Source organism: Mirounga leonina, unplaced genomic scaffold, assembly GCF_011800145.1.
Source record: "Mirounga leonina isolate KUSES-001 unplaced genomic scaffold, KU_Mleo_1.0 Mir_129, whole genome shotgun sequence".
NCBI lineage: Eukaryota > Metazoa > Chordata > Mammalia > Carnivora > Phocidae > Mirounga > Mirounga leonina.
In genome coordinates this window covers 41,301,802-41,319,423 of record NW_023270323.1, presented here as the reverse complement: position 1 = coordinate 41,319,423, position 17,622 = coordinate 41,301,802, and the positions used below count along the sequence as shown (strand labels likewise).

At 39.2% G+C, this 17,622-nt stretch overlaps 1 protein-coding gene and 1 non-coding gene across 5 annotated transcripts in view; both read right to left on the bottom strand.

Moving 5' to 3' along the window:
• Positions 1 to 17,622, bottom strand: part of FRYL (FRY like transcription coactivator) — a 259,607-nt gene that overhangs the window by 2,326 nt on the left and 239,659 nt on the right. For 3 of the 4 annotated variants that reach the window (XM_035005015.1, XM_035005016.1, XM_035005018.1), the window contains 7 exons: positions 16,322 to 16,529; positions 14,007 to 14,156; positions 12,639 to 12,737; positions 4,867 to 4,935; positions 2,095 to 2,112; positions 1,256 to 1,366; positions 84 to 274 (listed from right to left, as the gene is read on the bottom strand). In XM_035005015.1, coding sequence (XP_034860906.1) covers positions 84 to 274; positions 1,256 to 1,366; positions 2,095 to 2,112; positions 4,867 to 4,935; positions 12,639 to 12,737; positions 14,007 to 14,156; positions 16,322 to 16,529 — 846 coding nt within the window. The remainder of the gene's footprint in view (positions 1 to 83; positions 275 to 1,255; positions 1,367 to 2,094; positions 2,113 to 4,866; positions 4,936 to 12,638; positions 12,738 to 14,006; positions 14,157 to 16,321; positions 16,530 to 17,622) is intronic. The other variant, XM_035005017.1, reaches the window with a different exon arrangement.
• LOC118010927 lies at positions 11,896 to 11,999 on the bottom strand. The gene has a single exon (XR_004679349.1). It is a non-coding gene; the product is annotated as a U6 spliceosomal RNA (small nuclear RNA).

Below are 17,622 nucleotides of genomic sequence, written 5' to 3'. Positions count from 1 at the left end.
AACAACATCAGATGAAAGCCCAAACCCAGTCACTGTAAAATCCCAGTCTAGGTGGAGAGGTAGGAAATCCCTTCACATTTTACCTGAAAGCTTTTACTTGTGCGACAGCTGATATAAATTCCTTATTTTTCAAAGTTTCAATTAAAGAATGAATGGCAGTTTCTATAGTGGTTTGTGCGGCTTTGGAAAGGTCAATTTCTTCATTTTCTGAAGCAGACTCTGCTTCTTTGAGGATATTTTCCAGCTGGGCTAGTTCCTCAGACATGTTGATGACCTAAAACAAATAAATATACCTTAAAAGGATCTATTTGTATATTAAGTAACAAAAAGGGCATTTATTTGGCTGTAAAGATATGTCTCATGATAGGAGTAGCTTCTCTTAAAGATTTGCAAATGTTAAACTTAGTAGTTAAAGGCACTTAATACTTCAAGTTCTCAATTCAGTAGACTACAAGTCATCTCTAAATACTCTTGATAAGGTGATAAGGGCACCTGGCTGGCTCAGTTGGAGCACGTGACGCTCGATCTCGGGGTCGTGAGTTTGAGCCCCACATTGGGCACAGAAGTTACTCAAGAAAAAAAAAATAACAGGTGGTAATAAATATGATAGATGTAATAAAACCGGTTGTAACCAATGTTTATATTGGTTTTAACATAGTAAAAATCATTCACTGTTGGGGGGGGTCATGAATTTTTGAAAGTCTTTATATTTTAAAAGATTATTTACCCAGTGCATTTTATATAAACCAGTATGTATTTTTTAAATTGATTTAACCATTTAACAAAAGTGAAAGCATTTCCTGTTTCAGTACCAGCTTTGACAAGGGGCAAAAAGACTAACTTCACTACCTTTGCACCTATTCCTTACATGATTTCCAACATTCAAAGTGTTTTTGACATGTTGGTTCTTATGTGCATCACTAGAACTACAAAAATATATGGACAAGATGTTAGGGGAGTTCCATAATTTAACTGTCTCTTTATTCAGCTGATGTGTTTTCCTTGACTTTTGGTTACAGATGATCTGTCATTGCTGCTGTGACCTTTAAGGTCTTGAACCTTTCAAGACCGCTGGCTATCTATCTGCTGTTTTATTTACTGACAGGTCCCAAAATAGCACATCGAGTCTAAAGACAATTCTGAAAAAAAGCATTCACCATTAAGTGACTTTTGACATAAGCTCTCCTACAAGGAATATATGTATTGTATTTTAATATTCTAGAATCAGTGATTCCTACTACAACTAAATATTTACCTCTGCTTCATTTTTTATTGTATTTACTTGGCCGATCAGTTTGCAGTAGGCTTGGAACAGAAGCAGCAACTGAAAATGCAGTTTATATAACCTTCGGCAGAGCTCCAGTTCCTAGAAGTAAGTAAATAACACTGTGTTAAATTCAGGTGCCATTGTCCATGCTGTTTGATTAGACAGTACATTTCCAATAAAAATTTATAAGTAAATACATTAAAAGTCATCTTGGCATTTATTTCTCTGTAGTAAGCAAGTTAATGTAGTGTGAAGCTGATGAAAGATGCTTTGAAGACTGGGATTAAAATACAATTTAAAGATTGTTGGTTACATAATTCATTTAGTGAGAAGCACATTTTCACATTAGAATTTTTCGGTAGGCAATATATAGAATGCTTTAAAAAGGATTCACTTTAGCTTAAAATTCATAATGAAAAAAATGTACAAATGCATATACTTTTGCCCCCTTGAGATGTATATCGTGCTACATTTATCAACAAATGTTTGATAAAGCAAAGTCAAACTGGATTACCTCTTACCTAAAAATGAAAACCCAAAACCTTGTGATCTCATTGAAATGAGACCATGAAATTAACATATGCACTTATGAGTTTTAAAATTAAGTTTAAAATGTTAGTTTACAGATGTACAAAAAAGGGAACTGCTAGTTGTACATATCAGAAAATCTCCTCTTTAGAGGACCAACATTTCATGGATTAGGGCTATGTGGAACTAAAGCACACTCTTAAAAGTAGTCCATGACAAAACATTGCTAGGTCACAAATGGCAAGTGAAAATCAGCTTGTCTGACATGGTAAGTCTATAAATTAAGACAGGTCACTTACTGCTAGAATTTCCATTTGCTAAGCAAGAAGGTGATCGGGTCACAAAAAATACAAAGGAAGAAAAAGACCAAGAATTAGTGTAAGAAATCATTTTAACTAGGGTCACAGATGTCCCAGGCAAACTGAAGAACATTTACTTTCATCCAAAAGAAAAATTTGATATTTCCAGAATAAAACTTTTTATACACTTACTGTAACAACCCAGGGTGTTTTAAACTCTTTGCCAAATAACTAAATGACATGTAGGCTATAATTTATTTCTTGTCTGAAAGCTACACAGGACAAAACTGAACTAATGTGATCTAGGAAAAGGTGGCTAGTATAAGTGATCTAAGAAAAAAAGCAAATGTCATAAAATTTCCATCAGTAAAGTGGAAAATTTCTGATTAGAAAAATAAGAAATGAATTGCTGTTTTTAGAAATGAACTGGCTTATAATCTTATAAATATCCATGAGAAGATTATCTTTGGTGTGGGTCTAGGCTTCCTACCCTTACTAATTAGGTCCTATGTTGCCCTAATTGGTGCTGAGTCAGAACATAAAATATCAAAAGCAGATGTGTATTTTAAAATGCATTCCAAAATGCAATTTAGTGAACTTCAGAAGTTCAGCCCAACTAGGTTTGAGTCAAATGAGATGATGTATGTAAAATACATAGCAAAACATCTAATTTAAGGATTATTTAAAAATTATTACATTAAAGTATCTATAGCCACTTGGACCTAGTCCCTAGTCCATTCTAAAGAATGATTTCTAATTAAAATAGCAATTGCTGTAACGTAAATATTGCTTCTAAAAGTCCCTTTGAAGTCAGCTTTTCTAAACAGTGTCCTCTGAAGGACTGTTTATATAACATTTATTCCTATCAATTTAGAAGGGATTTGCTAAGCAAAGGTGAACTTTAGCTCCATTCTGCTTCCTTGTAAATTATGTGGATAGTCATTCAGTGAATGTCAGTTGAGCATAATCCAATGTCAAACATATTAGCATATCTAAATTTGAGGTTCTACTTTGTACGGTTTTATATGGAAACTAAACCATTTGAGTTTCAAATACTTTTTCTCACTTCCATTAGCGTGAATGATGGAACTGGCTCTCTCTGCATCACTCACAGCATCTATTCTGGGCTGTAATGGGAAGGAAATCATGGCAGGGGCGCCTGGGCGGCTCAGTCGGCTGAGCAGCCGACTCTTGATTTCAGCTCAGGTCATGATCTTAGGGTCATGAGAATGGAGCCCCACGTCGGGCTCCACGTTCTGCAAGGAGTCTGCTTAAGAGTCCATCTCCCTCTCTCTCTCTCTCCTCCTCCCCTGCTTGCTTGCTCTCTCAAATCAATCTACGATCACAACTGTAGGAGATAACACAAATGTAATTAATCGTGTAGCTCTGAATTACCAGAAATTATGCCAACTTTCCAGATTTAAAATTGATTTTTAAGTATATTGAAATTGGCAGGTGTGGGTTTTTTTTTAATCTAAAAATTATTATGCAAAAGAATTCTGGTACACAGGGACAGATACTAGTAATGTTGTGTAAAAAGTGTCCCCAATCTCAAGGAGCTGAATATAAAAGGAGAGAGAAGATATAAACTAAACTCTTAAGTGTACAGTTTTCAGTTTTCACTTAGAAAGCCTTGAGCTATATTAACCGACTTAGACTCTTGGAGATGGAACTCATTTACTTCAAGGCAGAGGGATGTAAGAAATCACTTTGTCTAATCACCTAATTTATGTAGGAAAAAGTTTATATTACATGCTCAAACCATGCAGTTAAATAGTGGCAAAGATAAAACCAAAGGCTCCAATTCTAGTTTAGGGTTAATTCCTTATTTTCCCTTGTTTCTTTCTTTACACAGGTGATTTGACCATTCCTTGTAACACAGTACAGGATTTGGAGTCAGCCTGCCTAGATTTGAATCTTAATTCTAACTTTTCTTACTGATTTTAGATACATTGGCTTCTTTGAGCCTCAGCTTCCTCATCTGCAACATGGGGATAATAATAGCATCTACTAGACATCGTTGTAAGGACAGAGATACTGAATGTGAAATGCATACTACTATTTTCTCAACATTTCAGTTTAAAAAAACTTCACATTTTTATTATAATCATACAATAACTTTTACAGTGACTAGAAATGCTTAACAGTGTAACCAATATTGAAAAAGATGAACTCTGATGTCAATGCAGAAGTTAATTTTAATTGATGACTGCATCTTCCCCATATGAACCTATATTCCTATTAGAATAATTTGTAGGGCTTAATTTATCCTCATTTAATATAATGTGTTATATACATGTACTTTAAGAAAATGTTACTCTTATTTTCACTGACTTTTATACTATAAAAAAGTTATAATTTATCCAATCACAATTTCACCTTTAGAGAGGCCAACATGAATGTATGTAACGTTACTCTCAGGTTTGCTTTCCCAACTAGACAATTTATCTGCAGAATACTAATGCAGAACAAAAATTTTTTGAAGAGGCAGATGCAGCAAGTACAATCTAACTTGGACTGTCTAGATATCCATCAAGCTTATCTGCTGAATGTTATTAAGCTTCAGTCACAAGCTGGTCGTTCATTTTTATTAAAGTGAATTTTTCATTACTAAGCCAATATTTCATTGAACCTAACTTTGACAAAGATTGTTCTGATAACAAAAATGAAAAGTGTTATAAATTTTATTTTTAGGATTATCAAACAGGGACATTCGAACACATAATTTTACCTGATCTAGAGATATAGCAAAAGTAAGAAGAGGAAACTTACCTGTGCATCTGTGTTTATCCTATACAGGTCGTCTTTGGCACCAAATGTCCTCTTACAGTTGTCTAACCACTAAAGAAATAAGTAACCGTAAATTTTAACATGGTGATTGTACAATGCACAATGAAATTGGTAATAAAACAGCCTGTGTGTATAAAACAACTTTAAAAGTTAACCTGAAGTTCTGGGATTGGTTATAGACCGAGCCTTCAATCTCCACTTGAGCCTAATTATTTATGTGCAACAAACCAGAGCAGGATGATACTGTAAACACAATGAGATGCACACACTGTGGTGCTTTACTCACAGAAACGCAATGAATAGTCTGCTCTTCTAGAGACTTGTGGTGCTCCATTTCAGTAAAGAGTATTCATTTTGCAGATTTTATTGGAAATCGTCACAACCTATACCTGACCTTTGTCTAATATAAGATGGGGAAATAAAAGATGTGCTTCCCGCTGGAAGCACAATTTAATAAAGGCAACTTCAAATTACCAGGTCTGTTTGCTTATCAGAAGTGTAATTCTCAGAAGACTGGTGTCCGTTTTAATTAGTAAAACAGAAACCAAAATCCATTTTAAATCTTGTTTTTACTTCTTTTCCTTCCTTTTGGACAGTAATGAATGACAAACATGTTATCTCCCAAGAATATTGGATATAGAAGGCATGTGTGGTTTTTTCCCTTACCCATGGGCTATTCCTAAAGTTGGCTATTTATTTAAGGTATCTTTTCTTTGGTCAAATAAAAATAATAGTATCGTAGTTCAGTGGGGGAAAACATTGGAGGTCATGGAATGTCCGAGCTGAAATAAAAGCTAAGAGCCTCCAAGTGAAGCACCTAGGTTTTGACAGTTTGATATTATTGTCTGTTCTTCTTACTTCCTAGTTCTTTGTGATCTATTCAACATAAAACTAATATATGTAAGAAATCATTCAGACTTTGAGAAAAACTATTAGCTACATTAAGTATACTCTCTGAAAATATCTCGGTACTACCAGGCATTTAAAACACTCAACTGTAGCTTAACATTCTACATGCAAAGAATGAAAATGAGACACCTCAGTTATTTCAAAACAATTCTTTGACCTTATGTTGCTTTTATTGCAGTCCCTTAGACTGTACAGGCCCATCGGCTTTCGCTTGACAGCGTGTCTGAGGAAACATGTTAAGCTTTCCTAGTGGGACACGGCAGCCAGTACCAGCCAGTGGCAGAGGCTACCCGGCAGGTTTCTTTGTATCGGCAGCACCCGGCTGAAACCTGCTGTAAAATGCATGGGCTCGTATTTACTCAGAATGTTAAAATGCATATACACCTAGTCATTCTCCCTAATCCAGCCCAATTTGTCCAAGTATACTAATTATTAGAAAAAAAAGTAACTGAATATTTAATGCCTATTCTTACTAAATATGATTTTTTCTACTCTATGCCCAGTGATCTAGCATTTTGGGACCCTTATTCAATAAATTGACTTTTTAAAATTATTTTTTTTTAAAGATTTATTTATTTGAGTGAGAGAGAGAAACAGCATGAGAGGGGAGAGGGTCAGGGGGAGAAGCAGGCTCTCCGTTGAGCCGGGAGCCTGATGCGGGGCTCGATCCCAGGACTCTGGGATCATGACCTGAGCCGAAGGCAGTTGCCCAACCAACCGAGCCACCCAGGCGCCCAGTTTATGACTTTTTTTTAAAGACACCTCCCAAGCCTGTAGTCCCACGGCTGCATGCCAGCCTGAACAGTACAGGTCCCCACGATCCCAGCCAGTGTATGCAAGACAGTACTCTGTGTACAGCATGTCTTCCAGTTCACAGCCAGTCTCCCTGCCATTACTCTTTCTTTACCCAAGGCTCAAGTGAAGGTTAAAACTGAACAGGAGAGGTTGGGCTTCTGGGCATGATGGAGTAGCCTGTATAAGGCCAATCCTCCAAGGACAACTACAGACGCAGACTACCATCCACCAGGACTGAGGGAGTTAGGCCAAAGCACTGAAAGGGAGCCCTGTGTAGATCCCACGGTTTATTCCAGGGGATCTGCTTACTCAAAGCTTTGCTTGGTCCTCAGGCAGAGAGGCTGACCAGACAGCCGTGGCCTGGGGGGTGTGGCCCACAGTGTCACTGAGCTGGGAAAACAGGGTCATCAAAGGCGGGGAAGTATGGAGGGCCAGGATGCTGGAGGAAAGGGGACTGCAGAGAAGGGACCCAACCGTGTGCAGCTTCCCTCGCAACACTGCCGCTCCAGCGTTTAACATGTGCAGGAGGAGAGGCTAGAGAACCAAGCAGCCGGGAGGCTAAAAAATCTGAGAGATTTCTGGTCTCCTGGTGTTGAAAAGAAGAACCGTTCATTTCCTGCCAAGACGGCAGGGGTCCTGATGCATACCCCACACTTTCACTCATGATCCTCAGGAGGCTCGAGGAATAATGGAAGACTATCTTAACTACAAGACTATAATGCTAAAAACTATTAGAGGGGAAAACTGAGTAACAAGAAATACTTGGTTCATAGACCAAGATAAGAAAGGAGAAAAAAAGGTAACAAAGAATAGATGGGGGGCGCCTGGGTGGCTCAGTCAGTTAAGCGTCTGCCTTCGGCTCAGGTCATGATCCCAGGGCCCTGGGATCGAGCCCCGCGTCGGGCTCCCGGCTCAACGGGGAGCCTGCTTCTCCCTCTTCCTGCTGCTCCCCCTGCTTGTGCTCTCCTTCTCTGTCAAATAAATAGTCTTTAAAAAAACAAAAACAAAACAAAGAACAGAGGCGACAAATAGTGAGATGGTAGCTCAGAAGGAATCATTTTTCTCCCGCATACAAATATTTGATTCAACACAATTTATTGTAAAGAACATTCTTTTCCTACTGCATAGCAACAGCACGTTTGCTATAAATTATTACACACATGTATATATGTCTGTTACCGGGTTTTCTATTATATTCCATTGGTCTAGTTTTCTATTCTTAAGCCAATATACTCTTGAATTTTTTAGTAAGTCTTACTGGCTGGAAGTTTAACACTGTTTAGACTTTGTTGTTGTTCTTCATGGACAAGGTCTGGAAGACTATTTCTGTGAAGGACAGAGTAAAGATTTTAGGCACTGCAAACCATTTATTCTCTATTTTAACTATGTTGCAGTGCAAAAAATAGCCACAGACAATATGTAAACAAATAGGATGACTATGCTCCAAAAAAACCTTTAGAAAAACAGGCAGTGGGCCAGATACGACCTACGGGCTGTAGTTTGCTGACCTGTGTTCAAGACGGTTGCTTGCCCTATAATTAGCTATTTGTACGTCCATATAAATTGTAGAGTTAGCCTGCCAATTTCCATTAATAGACAATCTGAGATTTTGAGTCTCCTGATTCATGACATAGTACAGTCTTTAATTTATTGGGCTGTCCTTTAATTTCTCTCAGTCATATTTGAAGTTTTCCGTGTGGAGGTGTAGCACATCTTTAGATTTATTTGTAGGTGTCTGATGTTTTCCTCTTGTACGTGGTATCTATTGCTGTATCACTAACCTCTCTAAAACTTAATGGCTTAGGGGGCGCCTGGGTGGCTCAGTCATTAAGCATCTGCCTTCGGCTCAGGTCATGATCCCGGGGTCCTGGGATCGAGCCCCACATCGGGCTCCCTGCTCAGCGGGAAGCCTGCTTCTCCCTCTCCCACTCCCCCTACCTGTGTTCCCTCTCTCACTGTGTCTCTCTCTGTCAAATAAATACATAAAATCTTTAAAAAATAAAAATAAAAAAATAAAACTTAATGGCTTAAAACAACCAGACTAATCTGCTGGCTGGGAGTTTCTTCTGGCCTTGCCTAGGGTCGCTCCTGAGTCCCAGTCCTCTGACGACTTGAGTTGGCCTCCCTTCGATGCCTGGCATGCTAGCTGTCAGCTGGGATGCCTCCACTCTCTTCCACGGGGCCTCTAACTCTCTAGGAGGCTAAGGGTCAAATTCGTTTTCCAGCGTTTACCCAATTTACACTTGGACTGGAGTGATGGCAAAGCACAAGCTGCAAAAGGCCTACATGCTAGGCTCAGAAACTGCACAGCACTGTTTCTGAATTTGGTCAGAAAAAGGCAAGGATACCTCAGACTTCAGAGGTGCGGAACTAGACTCCATCTGTTGACGGAAGGAACGGCAAAGCCAAGTTATAAAAGGGTGTGGACAGAGGCATGGTTTATCAAGGTCATTAATTGTAGCAATCTATCACAGCTTCTATGGTAGGCAAATATTTCTGAAGACACAAAAGGCACAAACCATAATGGAAAACAGACGGATAACTTGGACTTAATTAAAATGAAAAACGTGTGTTCATCAAAGGATGCTATTAAGATAGTGAAAATGCTAGCCACAGAGAAGGGAAAAAATTTATAATACGTATATCCAGTAAAAGGCCTGTGTTTAGAAGAACTCCTACAAATCAGTAAGAAAGCCATAAATAACCCATTTACAAAAATGGACAAGACACTTGAAGGCACAATTCAAAAAATACCTAAATAAAATATCTATTTGAGCAGGTGCTCAAACAAGTCTTCAGGGGAAATGCAAAATAATATGATAAAATACAGCACACCCACCAGAATGACTAAAATTCTACAAGGTGGAAACACCAAGTGGTGGCAAAGATATGAAGCAACAGTAACTCCTGTACACACTTCTGCAGGGATTATAAACGGATACAGCATGTTTCAGAAAACTGCACGGCAGAACCTACTAACGTCGAACATACGTATACCCCACGACCCAGCAGCTGTACTCCTAGATACTCAGATATGTGAACATAAGCACACAAAAGACGTGCACAAGAATGCACACAGCAGTGTTACAGTACTCCACCCTTGTCTGTGGGTGCGGGCACCCCGTCAGTGGCAGCCCGGAAGCAGTGACCCGCCTCTGACCTATCACTGGAAGGTCCACAGTAGCCTGACGCTGTGTCACAAAGCCTGCATCAGTCCCCCTCCATCGCATCCTGAAGGCACTGTATCATGTCATGTCATCACAAGGGTGAGTCCAGTACAGTAACATATTTTGGGAGAAAAAGAGACCACCTTCACACAACCTCTTTTACAGTCCATTGTTATAATTGTGCCATTTTATTACTGTTAATCTTTCACTGAGCCTACTTTATAAACTTCATCATGTACAGGAAAAAACACAGTGTAAACAGGGTTCCGGTACTATCTATGGTTGCGGGCATCCACTGGGGCTCTTGGAATGTACCCCCCATGGATAAGGGGGGACTATTGTATTTGCAAGATGACCAGATCTTGCCCGATACTTTCCCAATGTCGAAAACTCTTCCCTCTTTACCAATGTCATTATTCTATCAGTCCAAATGTAAGATTTCCTCCTCCCTTATAAGGGGAGAATACTTAGAATAAATACTTAGTATCTAAGTATTTTCTCATACCATATGCTTTCCCTGAAAGAATCCCCCAATCTAAAATTACTGTCTGTCAAGGCCTGAGGTCTGATCTCTATTCCATGAAGTTTTCCTAATAGCCCAAAGTGACCTCTCTTTGGAAATCACAGTATATAGCATCAGGTCTGTTAGACCTGTACAATTTTGTGAAGTCTCTTTCATTGCCAGTACTTTTATTTATATCTATAAATTGACACTTTTGTTACTAATTATTTGTATGCAGTGTTTGTGCTTTATATTCTTACTGAGTATATTAAGGGAATAAGAGCCAGGTTTTATACTCTTCATAGGCCTTTACATGTGAAATATATATACTTTTTTTAATTAAAAAATTTTTAAAAATTAGTTTCAGGTGTAGAATTTAGTGATTCATCATTTACTTACAACACCTGGTGCTCATCACAACAAGTGCCCTCCTTAATCCCCATCACCTATTTCACCCCTCGCCCCCCCCAAGGAACCCTCAGTTTGTTCTCTATAATTAAAGAGTCAAACTCAACACCCAAAAAACAAATAATCAAGTCAAAAAATAGGCAGAAGACATGAACAGACACTCCTCCAAAGAAGACATACAAATGGCAAACAGACATGAAAAAATGTTCATCATCATTAGCCATCAGGGAAATTCAAATCAAAACCACATTGAGATACCACCTTACACCAGTTAGAATGGCAAAAATTGACAAGGCAAGAAACAACAAATGTTGCAGAGGTTGTGGAGAAAGAGGAACCCTCTTACACAGTTGGTGGGAATGCAAGTTGGTACAGCCACTCTGGAAAACAGTGTGGAGGTGCCTCAAAAAATTAAAAATAGAGCTACCCTATGACCCAGCAATTGCACTACTGGGTATTTACCCGAAAGACACAGATGTGGTGAAAAGAAGGGCCATATGCACCGCAATGTTCATAGCAGCAATGTCCGCAATAGCCAAACTGTGGAAAGAGCCGAGATGCCCTTCAGTAGATGAATGGATAGAGAAGACATGATCCATATATACAATGGAATATTACTCAGCCATCAGAAAAGATGAATACCCAACTTTTACATCAACATGGATGGGACTGGAGGAGATTATGCTAAGTGAAAGAAGTCAAGCAGAGAAAGTCAACTATCATATAGTTTCACTTACTTGTGGAACATAAGGAATAGCATGGAGGACATTAAGAGAAGGAAGGGAAAAATGAAGGGGGGGAAATCAGAGGGAGAGACGAACCATGAGAGACTATGGACTCTGAGAAACAAACTGAGGGTGTTAGAGGGGAGGGGGTGGAAGGATGGGTTAGCCCGGTGATGGGTATTAAGGAGGGCACGTACTGGAGCGCTGGGTGTTATACGAAAACAATGAATCATGGAACACTACATCAAAACTAATGATGTATTGTATGGTGACATAACATAATAAAATAAAATTAAAAAAAAAAAGTCTGTTTCTTGGTTTGCCTCTCTTTTTCCCCCCTATGTTCATTTGTTTTGTTTCTTAAATTCCACATAGGAATGAGATCATATGATAATTGTCTTTCTTTGACTGACTTATCTCACTTAGCATAATACCCTCTAGTTCCATCCATGTCATTGCAAATGGCAGGATTTCATTCTTTTTTATGGCTAAGTAACATTCCAAAGAAAATATGGAACACTTCACGAATCTGCATGTCATCCTTGCACAGGGACCAAGCTAATCTCTGTATTATTCCAGTTTTAGTAGATGTGCTGAGGAAGCGAGCATTACATGCGACAGGTATTTAATACTAATTAATGAAAGATCCATCTATTCTAGGAAAAAAATATCTACTCTATATAGTTTGTGTGAAAAGGAGAAAACAGTTTTCAGTTTTTCTGCCCCTGCTAATTGAAAACCTTCCCTCTCGGGAACAGAACTAATTATTGTTTTGCAGTGCCAGATGGGGGATGAAGAAACATCTCTTCAAAAGTACGATCTATAATCTACTACACATCTCTTTCTCCCTTTGCTTGCCCATATACACATCGCAGGAAAGAGAGCCCAGCTTTGGCATGGGTTACACATTTTCTAGATCACAACAGCATAGTGCATTCTCAGAGAGCTGATGCTTTTATTTCCCCACTTGCACTGTGGACAGAAGCTATGTCGTCTCCACAAAGAAGCTTTCTATAAAGCTATAGTTTTCCATTGTGTTCTTAGGCTCTTCGAGGGCTGATTTCTAAGAGCCAAAGACAGGAACTCACTGGACAGAGAATTCAGAGGGAGGGCCCATGTTTCTCAGTAAAACCCCGAGGCAAGTGCTAAGAGGTCTGCTTTTCTCTCTCGGCTGGAATTCAGCTGCCAAGTTAACATTTCTAGTGTCAAAAGCAAGCTACTTTTTTCATATGGCAAAAGGAGACTGACCTGCTCAGCTGCTTCTCTTTTGGCATTGTATGTATCCAGGTGTTCTTGCAACTCCAAAACACTGAACTTGAGTGTTTCCAGCAAACCGCATGACATCAGCTGTCAAATCAGAAACATTGATCCAGGTTATCACTTTTTTTTTTAAGACTTTATTATTTGAGAGATAGAGAGTACGAGCAGGGGTAGAGGGAGAAGCAGGCTCCCCGCTGAGCAGGATTCCAGGACCCTGGGATCACGACCCAAGCTAAAGGCAGACAACGACTGAGCCACCCAGGCGCCCCCAGGTTATCATTTCTGGTCATAGTCATGAGACTGGCAACTTTTGAGTCGTGGAATTTCTGTTAGTTGGTTTTTGGCCCAACTTAGTGCCGGCGTCCCTTTACTGCACTCTGTCCTATACGAAGGGCTGACCTTTCGCTGAAATAGTATAAACACAGTGGGATTTCAGGGATGCCAGCAAGGACAAGCATGCCTTCAAATGCTTTCAAGAACTGCCTTAGGTGAGAAATGGCATGCCAGACCAGTATATACCTTAAAGATAACACCCTTGAAGCTTCTTAAATCTTAATGCTCTAAATATATATATATATATTTTTTTTTTTAAAGAGAGAGGGAGAGGGAGAATCTTAAGCAGGCTCCCATGTCCAGCATTGAGCCTGATGTGGGGCTCGATCTCACCACCCCTGAGATCATGACCTGAGCTGAAATCAAAAGTTGGACGCTTAAATGACTGAGGTACCCAAGTGCCCCTCTCTACATATCTTAATACATAATCTATGAGCATGTTTGGAAACAAAACACGAAGACTGAGCTCTGGGTTCTTCATGGGGGTAGGTCTAGCCCTCTCCTACCCACTTTTATTCAAGAATCAGGAAAGAAGTACCCATGTCTAGAGTAGGACTCTCTAGCTTCCCCATCTAGGACTCTGTGAAGGGTGAGGACAGTGAGGGCTCAGAATCAGAAACAGTCACAAGTCACTGCATCTAATACACTGGAATTATATTTTGCGAGATATTTATAGTCAAATTGAAAATATAAACCTTTACACTTCAAAATTCTGAATTGCCTTTAAAAAAAAAAAAAAGACCATTTACTGATTGGTGCCATTCAAATTTAGTCTTTATAATAAGCCTTCATATAAAAACTTACTGTTTCGGGGTGCCTGGGTGGCTCAGTCGTTAAGTGTCTGCCTTTGGCTCAGGTCATGATCCCAGAGTCCTGGGATCGAGCCCTGCATCGGGCTCCCTGCTCGGCGGGAAGCCTGCTTCTCCCTCTCCCAGTCCCCCTGCTTGTGTTCCCTCTCTCACTGTGTCTCTCTCTGTCAAATAAATAAATAAAATCTTAAAAATAAATAAATAAATAACTTACTGTTTCAGCATCCACAAACACTGTTGGGCATTCTGAACACATCATCATCACTTCCAGTGAACTTTTAAATTTGGTACCAATGCGTTGCAGACTCTCACCAAGAAAGCTGACTGCCTCATTAGTTATATCTCCAAACTTTCTTTGAATTGTCTACGGAGAAAAGCATTAAAAAATTTTAGTGTTTCATAAGGCCTTTTTTCATCTTTAAGGAGCATAATTTATAATTAGGGCAAACTTTTATTTTAAAATTATTATTGTAGTGATATACAGAATTCTAATAACTGGTCTGTAAATCCATGTTTTTAGTCTCTTCCTTAGGATATGTTAATTTCACAAAATGATCAAAAATTTACAAAATCGTACTACTGAAAAAAGAAACTGATGATTCATGCCATTCATCTCCCCATTCCTGAGATTTTTTTCATTAGGAGAGATAGAAGGAATACATGCTGCACACCGTTGGAAATAAAGTCCTTACATGTCTGAAGAATTAGCTCTTCTAAAGTTCTACCTGAAAGAAACTTTCAGTAAATGCAGTTTACTATGTATGCTTGGCTATGGGCTGCCATCTGATTTAATTAAAGTCATAAACATGCATTAAGGGTACTATCTTCTCAAAACTCAAGAATACTCACTGATGTAGAGAGTGCCTTACCCATAATGAGCACTCAGGGACTTAGACTACATTATCAATGGTATAATTATACAGATAGTTAACGTGTACCCACATGTGTATGTGCCGCACCGTCGGGTATCCTTATAATTTAATAATAATAAAAGCATTAGCTACAATCTCAAGCATCAGGAAACAGAATATCATTGGAAAGAAAAAAATACATAAATAGGAAACCAAGTAGCAGTGCAAAAGTACAGAATAAAATAAATAAATGCTCTGCTTCAGGAGCGCTAAACAACTTCCCGGAGGGAGAGACTGGAGGTTGGAGTGGCTGGAAAAGCCCCACTGAGAATATGTACTTAGCTGGGTCTTCCAAGATGGGCGGCATTTGCTTGGGTTGAGAGGAAAAGTGGTAGGTAGTTCAGAGCATAACGACTGACCTGGTGTTTCTCTGTGCTTTAGTTTCCCTGGCTACAGAACGCCAGAAATACATCTACATTTCTTTTTTTTAATTTTTATTTTTTTAATTTATTTGCGAGAGAGAGAATGAGAGACAGAGAGCATGAGAGGGAGGAGGGTCAGAGGGAGAAGCAGACTCCCCGCTGAGCAGGGAGCCCGATGCGGGACTCGATCCCGGGACTCCAGGATCATGACCTGAGCCGAAGGCAGTTGCTTAACCAACTGAGCCACCCAGGCGCCCAATACATCTACATTTCATAGGTCTGTTCTAGGAATTAAATAATGTAAAGCATTTAAGCACAATGCCTAGCTCATATTACTATTTCTACAGTTGGAAGCAATCTTAGCTAAAATTTGTGAGATGTGTGGAAACACAGCCAATTAATTTAGTACTTAATTATAAATTGTTTTAGGATAGTGACTGTAAACCCTTTGAAGGCAGGGACCATGCTTTCTATGTTTTTTTGGCATCCCGGATGGTGCCCACCCTACTGCAGAAAATTTATCAGATATTGCTTTCAAGTTTTATTTTAGTTGCCTGAAGGGAGATATCTGTATTAGTCGTTTATAAATTAACAGCAGTACAATGGCGTCACAATATAAATTTAAATAATATCACTATCTTCGGGAAAAAAAATTTTTTTTAAAGATTTATTTATTTTAGAGATGGGGGAGAGGAGGGGCAGAGGGAGAGAGAAACCGAAGCAGACTCAGCTCTGAGCGTGGAGTCCGTGGGGCTCGATCTCACGGCCCTGAGATCACAACCTGAGCCAAAATCAAGAGTGGGACGCTCAATGGACTATGCCACCCAGGAGCCCCGGGGAAAAAATTTTTTTAAAGAACATCATTGGGAAGATGAAAATCTGAGACACTAAGAAAAATAAAAATAGAAAATAGAATTTGAAAAAGAAGGGAAAGAAAATAGAATTTGAGATACTGATTTTAGATTTAAAAAAACGCAAAACTCGGGGCGCCTGGGTGGCTCAGTCGTTAAGCGTCTGCCTTCGGCTCAGGTCATGGTCCCAGGGTCCTGGGATCGAGCCCCACATCGGGCTCCCTGCCCGGCGGGAAGCCTGCTTCTCTCTCTCCCAGTCCCCCTGCTTGTGTTCCCTCTCTCGCTGTGTCTCTCTCTGTCAAAGAAATAAATAAAATCTTTAAAAACAAAACAAAACAAAACCAAAACTGTAACTTTATCAGGTAACTGTTAATATAAATTCAGAAAACTTTAAACCTCCCAGACCTGGAACAGCCTGGAAAACACATGAAAAGTGAACACTGCGCAGGACCCATCGGTGTCAGACAGCATCTGGTTGACATGGCAACGCCAGGCTTCTTCCTCGTCATCACACGCTACCGGCTGAAACGCAGCTATTATGGCAGAAAGAAACGGTGATGGAGGAGGGGATGTCTGGACTTCTGGGAAGCCATCTTGCTCTTCTTCATCTTGACTGTTAATACAAACATCACAGTAATCATAATACTATCTTAAAATAGTCACAGTCATCCAACATAGATTATTTTTATTCAAATTTATGCATTGATTTAGAAAATGTACAACAACCTAAACTTTGTAAGAAAGTACAAATAAGCAGATATCTGTGTTCTTTCTACTGAGCATCTTTGGAATTAGAAATTAACTTTCAAGCAACCACCTTAAAACAAGCCAAGTCCCATAATATGCCATGCTGTGCAATAATTTCAGCAACTTCTGTGAATAACTCAGATTAGAATGCTTTCATTTTTAATGATCAATTTTGGAGGCTTTTTCATTGAACAGGTCCAAATTGATGATGATAACACGTAAAGTGTTCTGGCTTTCGGGTCAGGGGCTAGCTTAGCTGCTTTATATGGACTGTTTCAGTCCATCTTCACAGCAACTCTGAAGGTTAGACTCATATTCCCTCAGTTTTACCACGAGGAGACAAAAAGTTCAGTGAAAAATACTGTGCCTAGGTTATTGGGTAGGAAATGAGAGAATCAGAATTTGAACCCAGGACTATGGGTCCAAACCCAAGGTTATCAGCCTTGACACATACTGGGAGCTCAGCTATTTCATGAGTATATACCATGTGCCTCGAGGTGTGTCAGTAATAGACTGTGGACTCAAAGAAAAATAAGACCTGGCCATCTCTTTTGAGGAATTTATAATCCCAACAAAGTCAGATAATACAAACAAAAATGGAACAATGGAAAGAGATGAAGATACGTTTGGGTTGGCCATTCTATATAGAAATGTGTAACTCTGGGTCTTAAAGCTGAAGAGGGGTTTGAGTCAGACACTCCATAAAACAATGTGTTACTCAAGGTCTTAAATTCGCATGTTTCACATGACAAAGTAGCTCTATATGGCTTTACAGAAATTATGGAGCAATTCATATGGAAGGGAGGGATCTGAGTAAAGATGGGGGGAAGATCAAAATAAAACGGACATCTGAAGTAAAACTAAGCTATACCTCAAAAAAGTATATTTTTACAATGTCACTGTGGTGACTGATTTTAACAAAATGTGTTTCTTTTAAGCTTGGGTGGCTATCCCTCCGT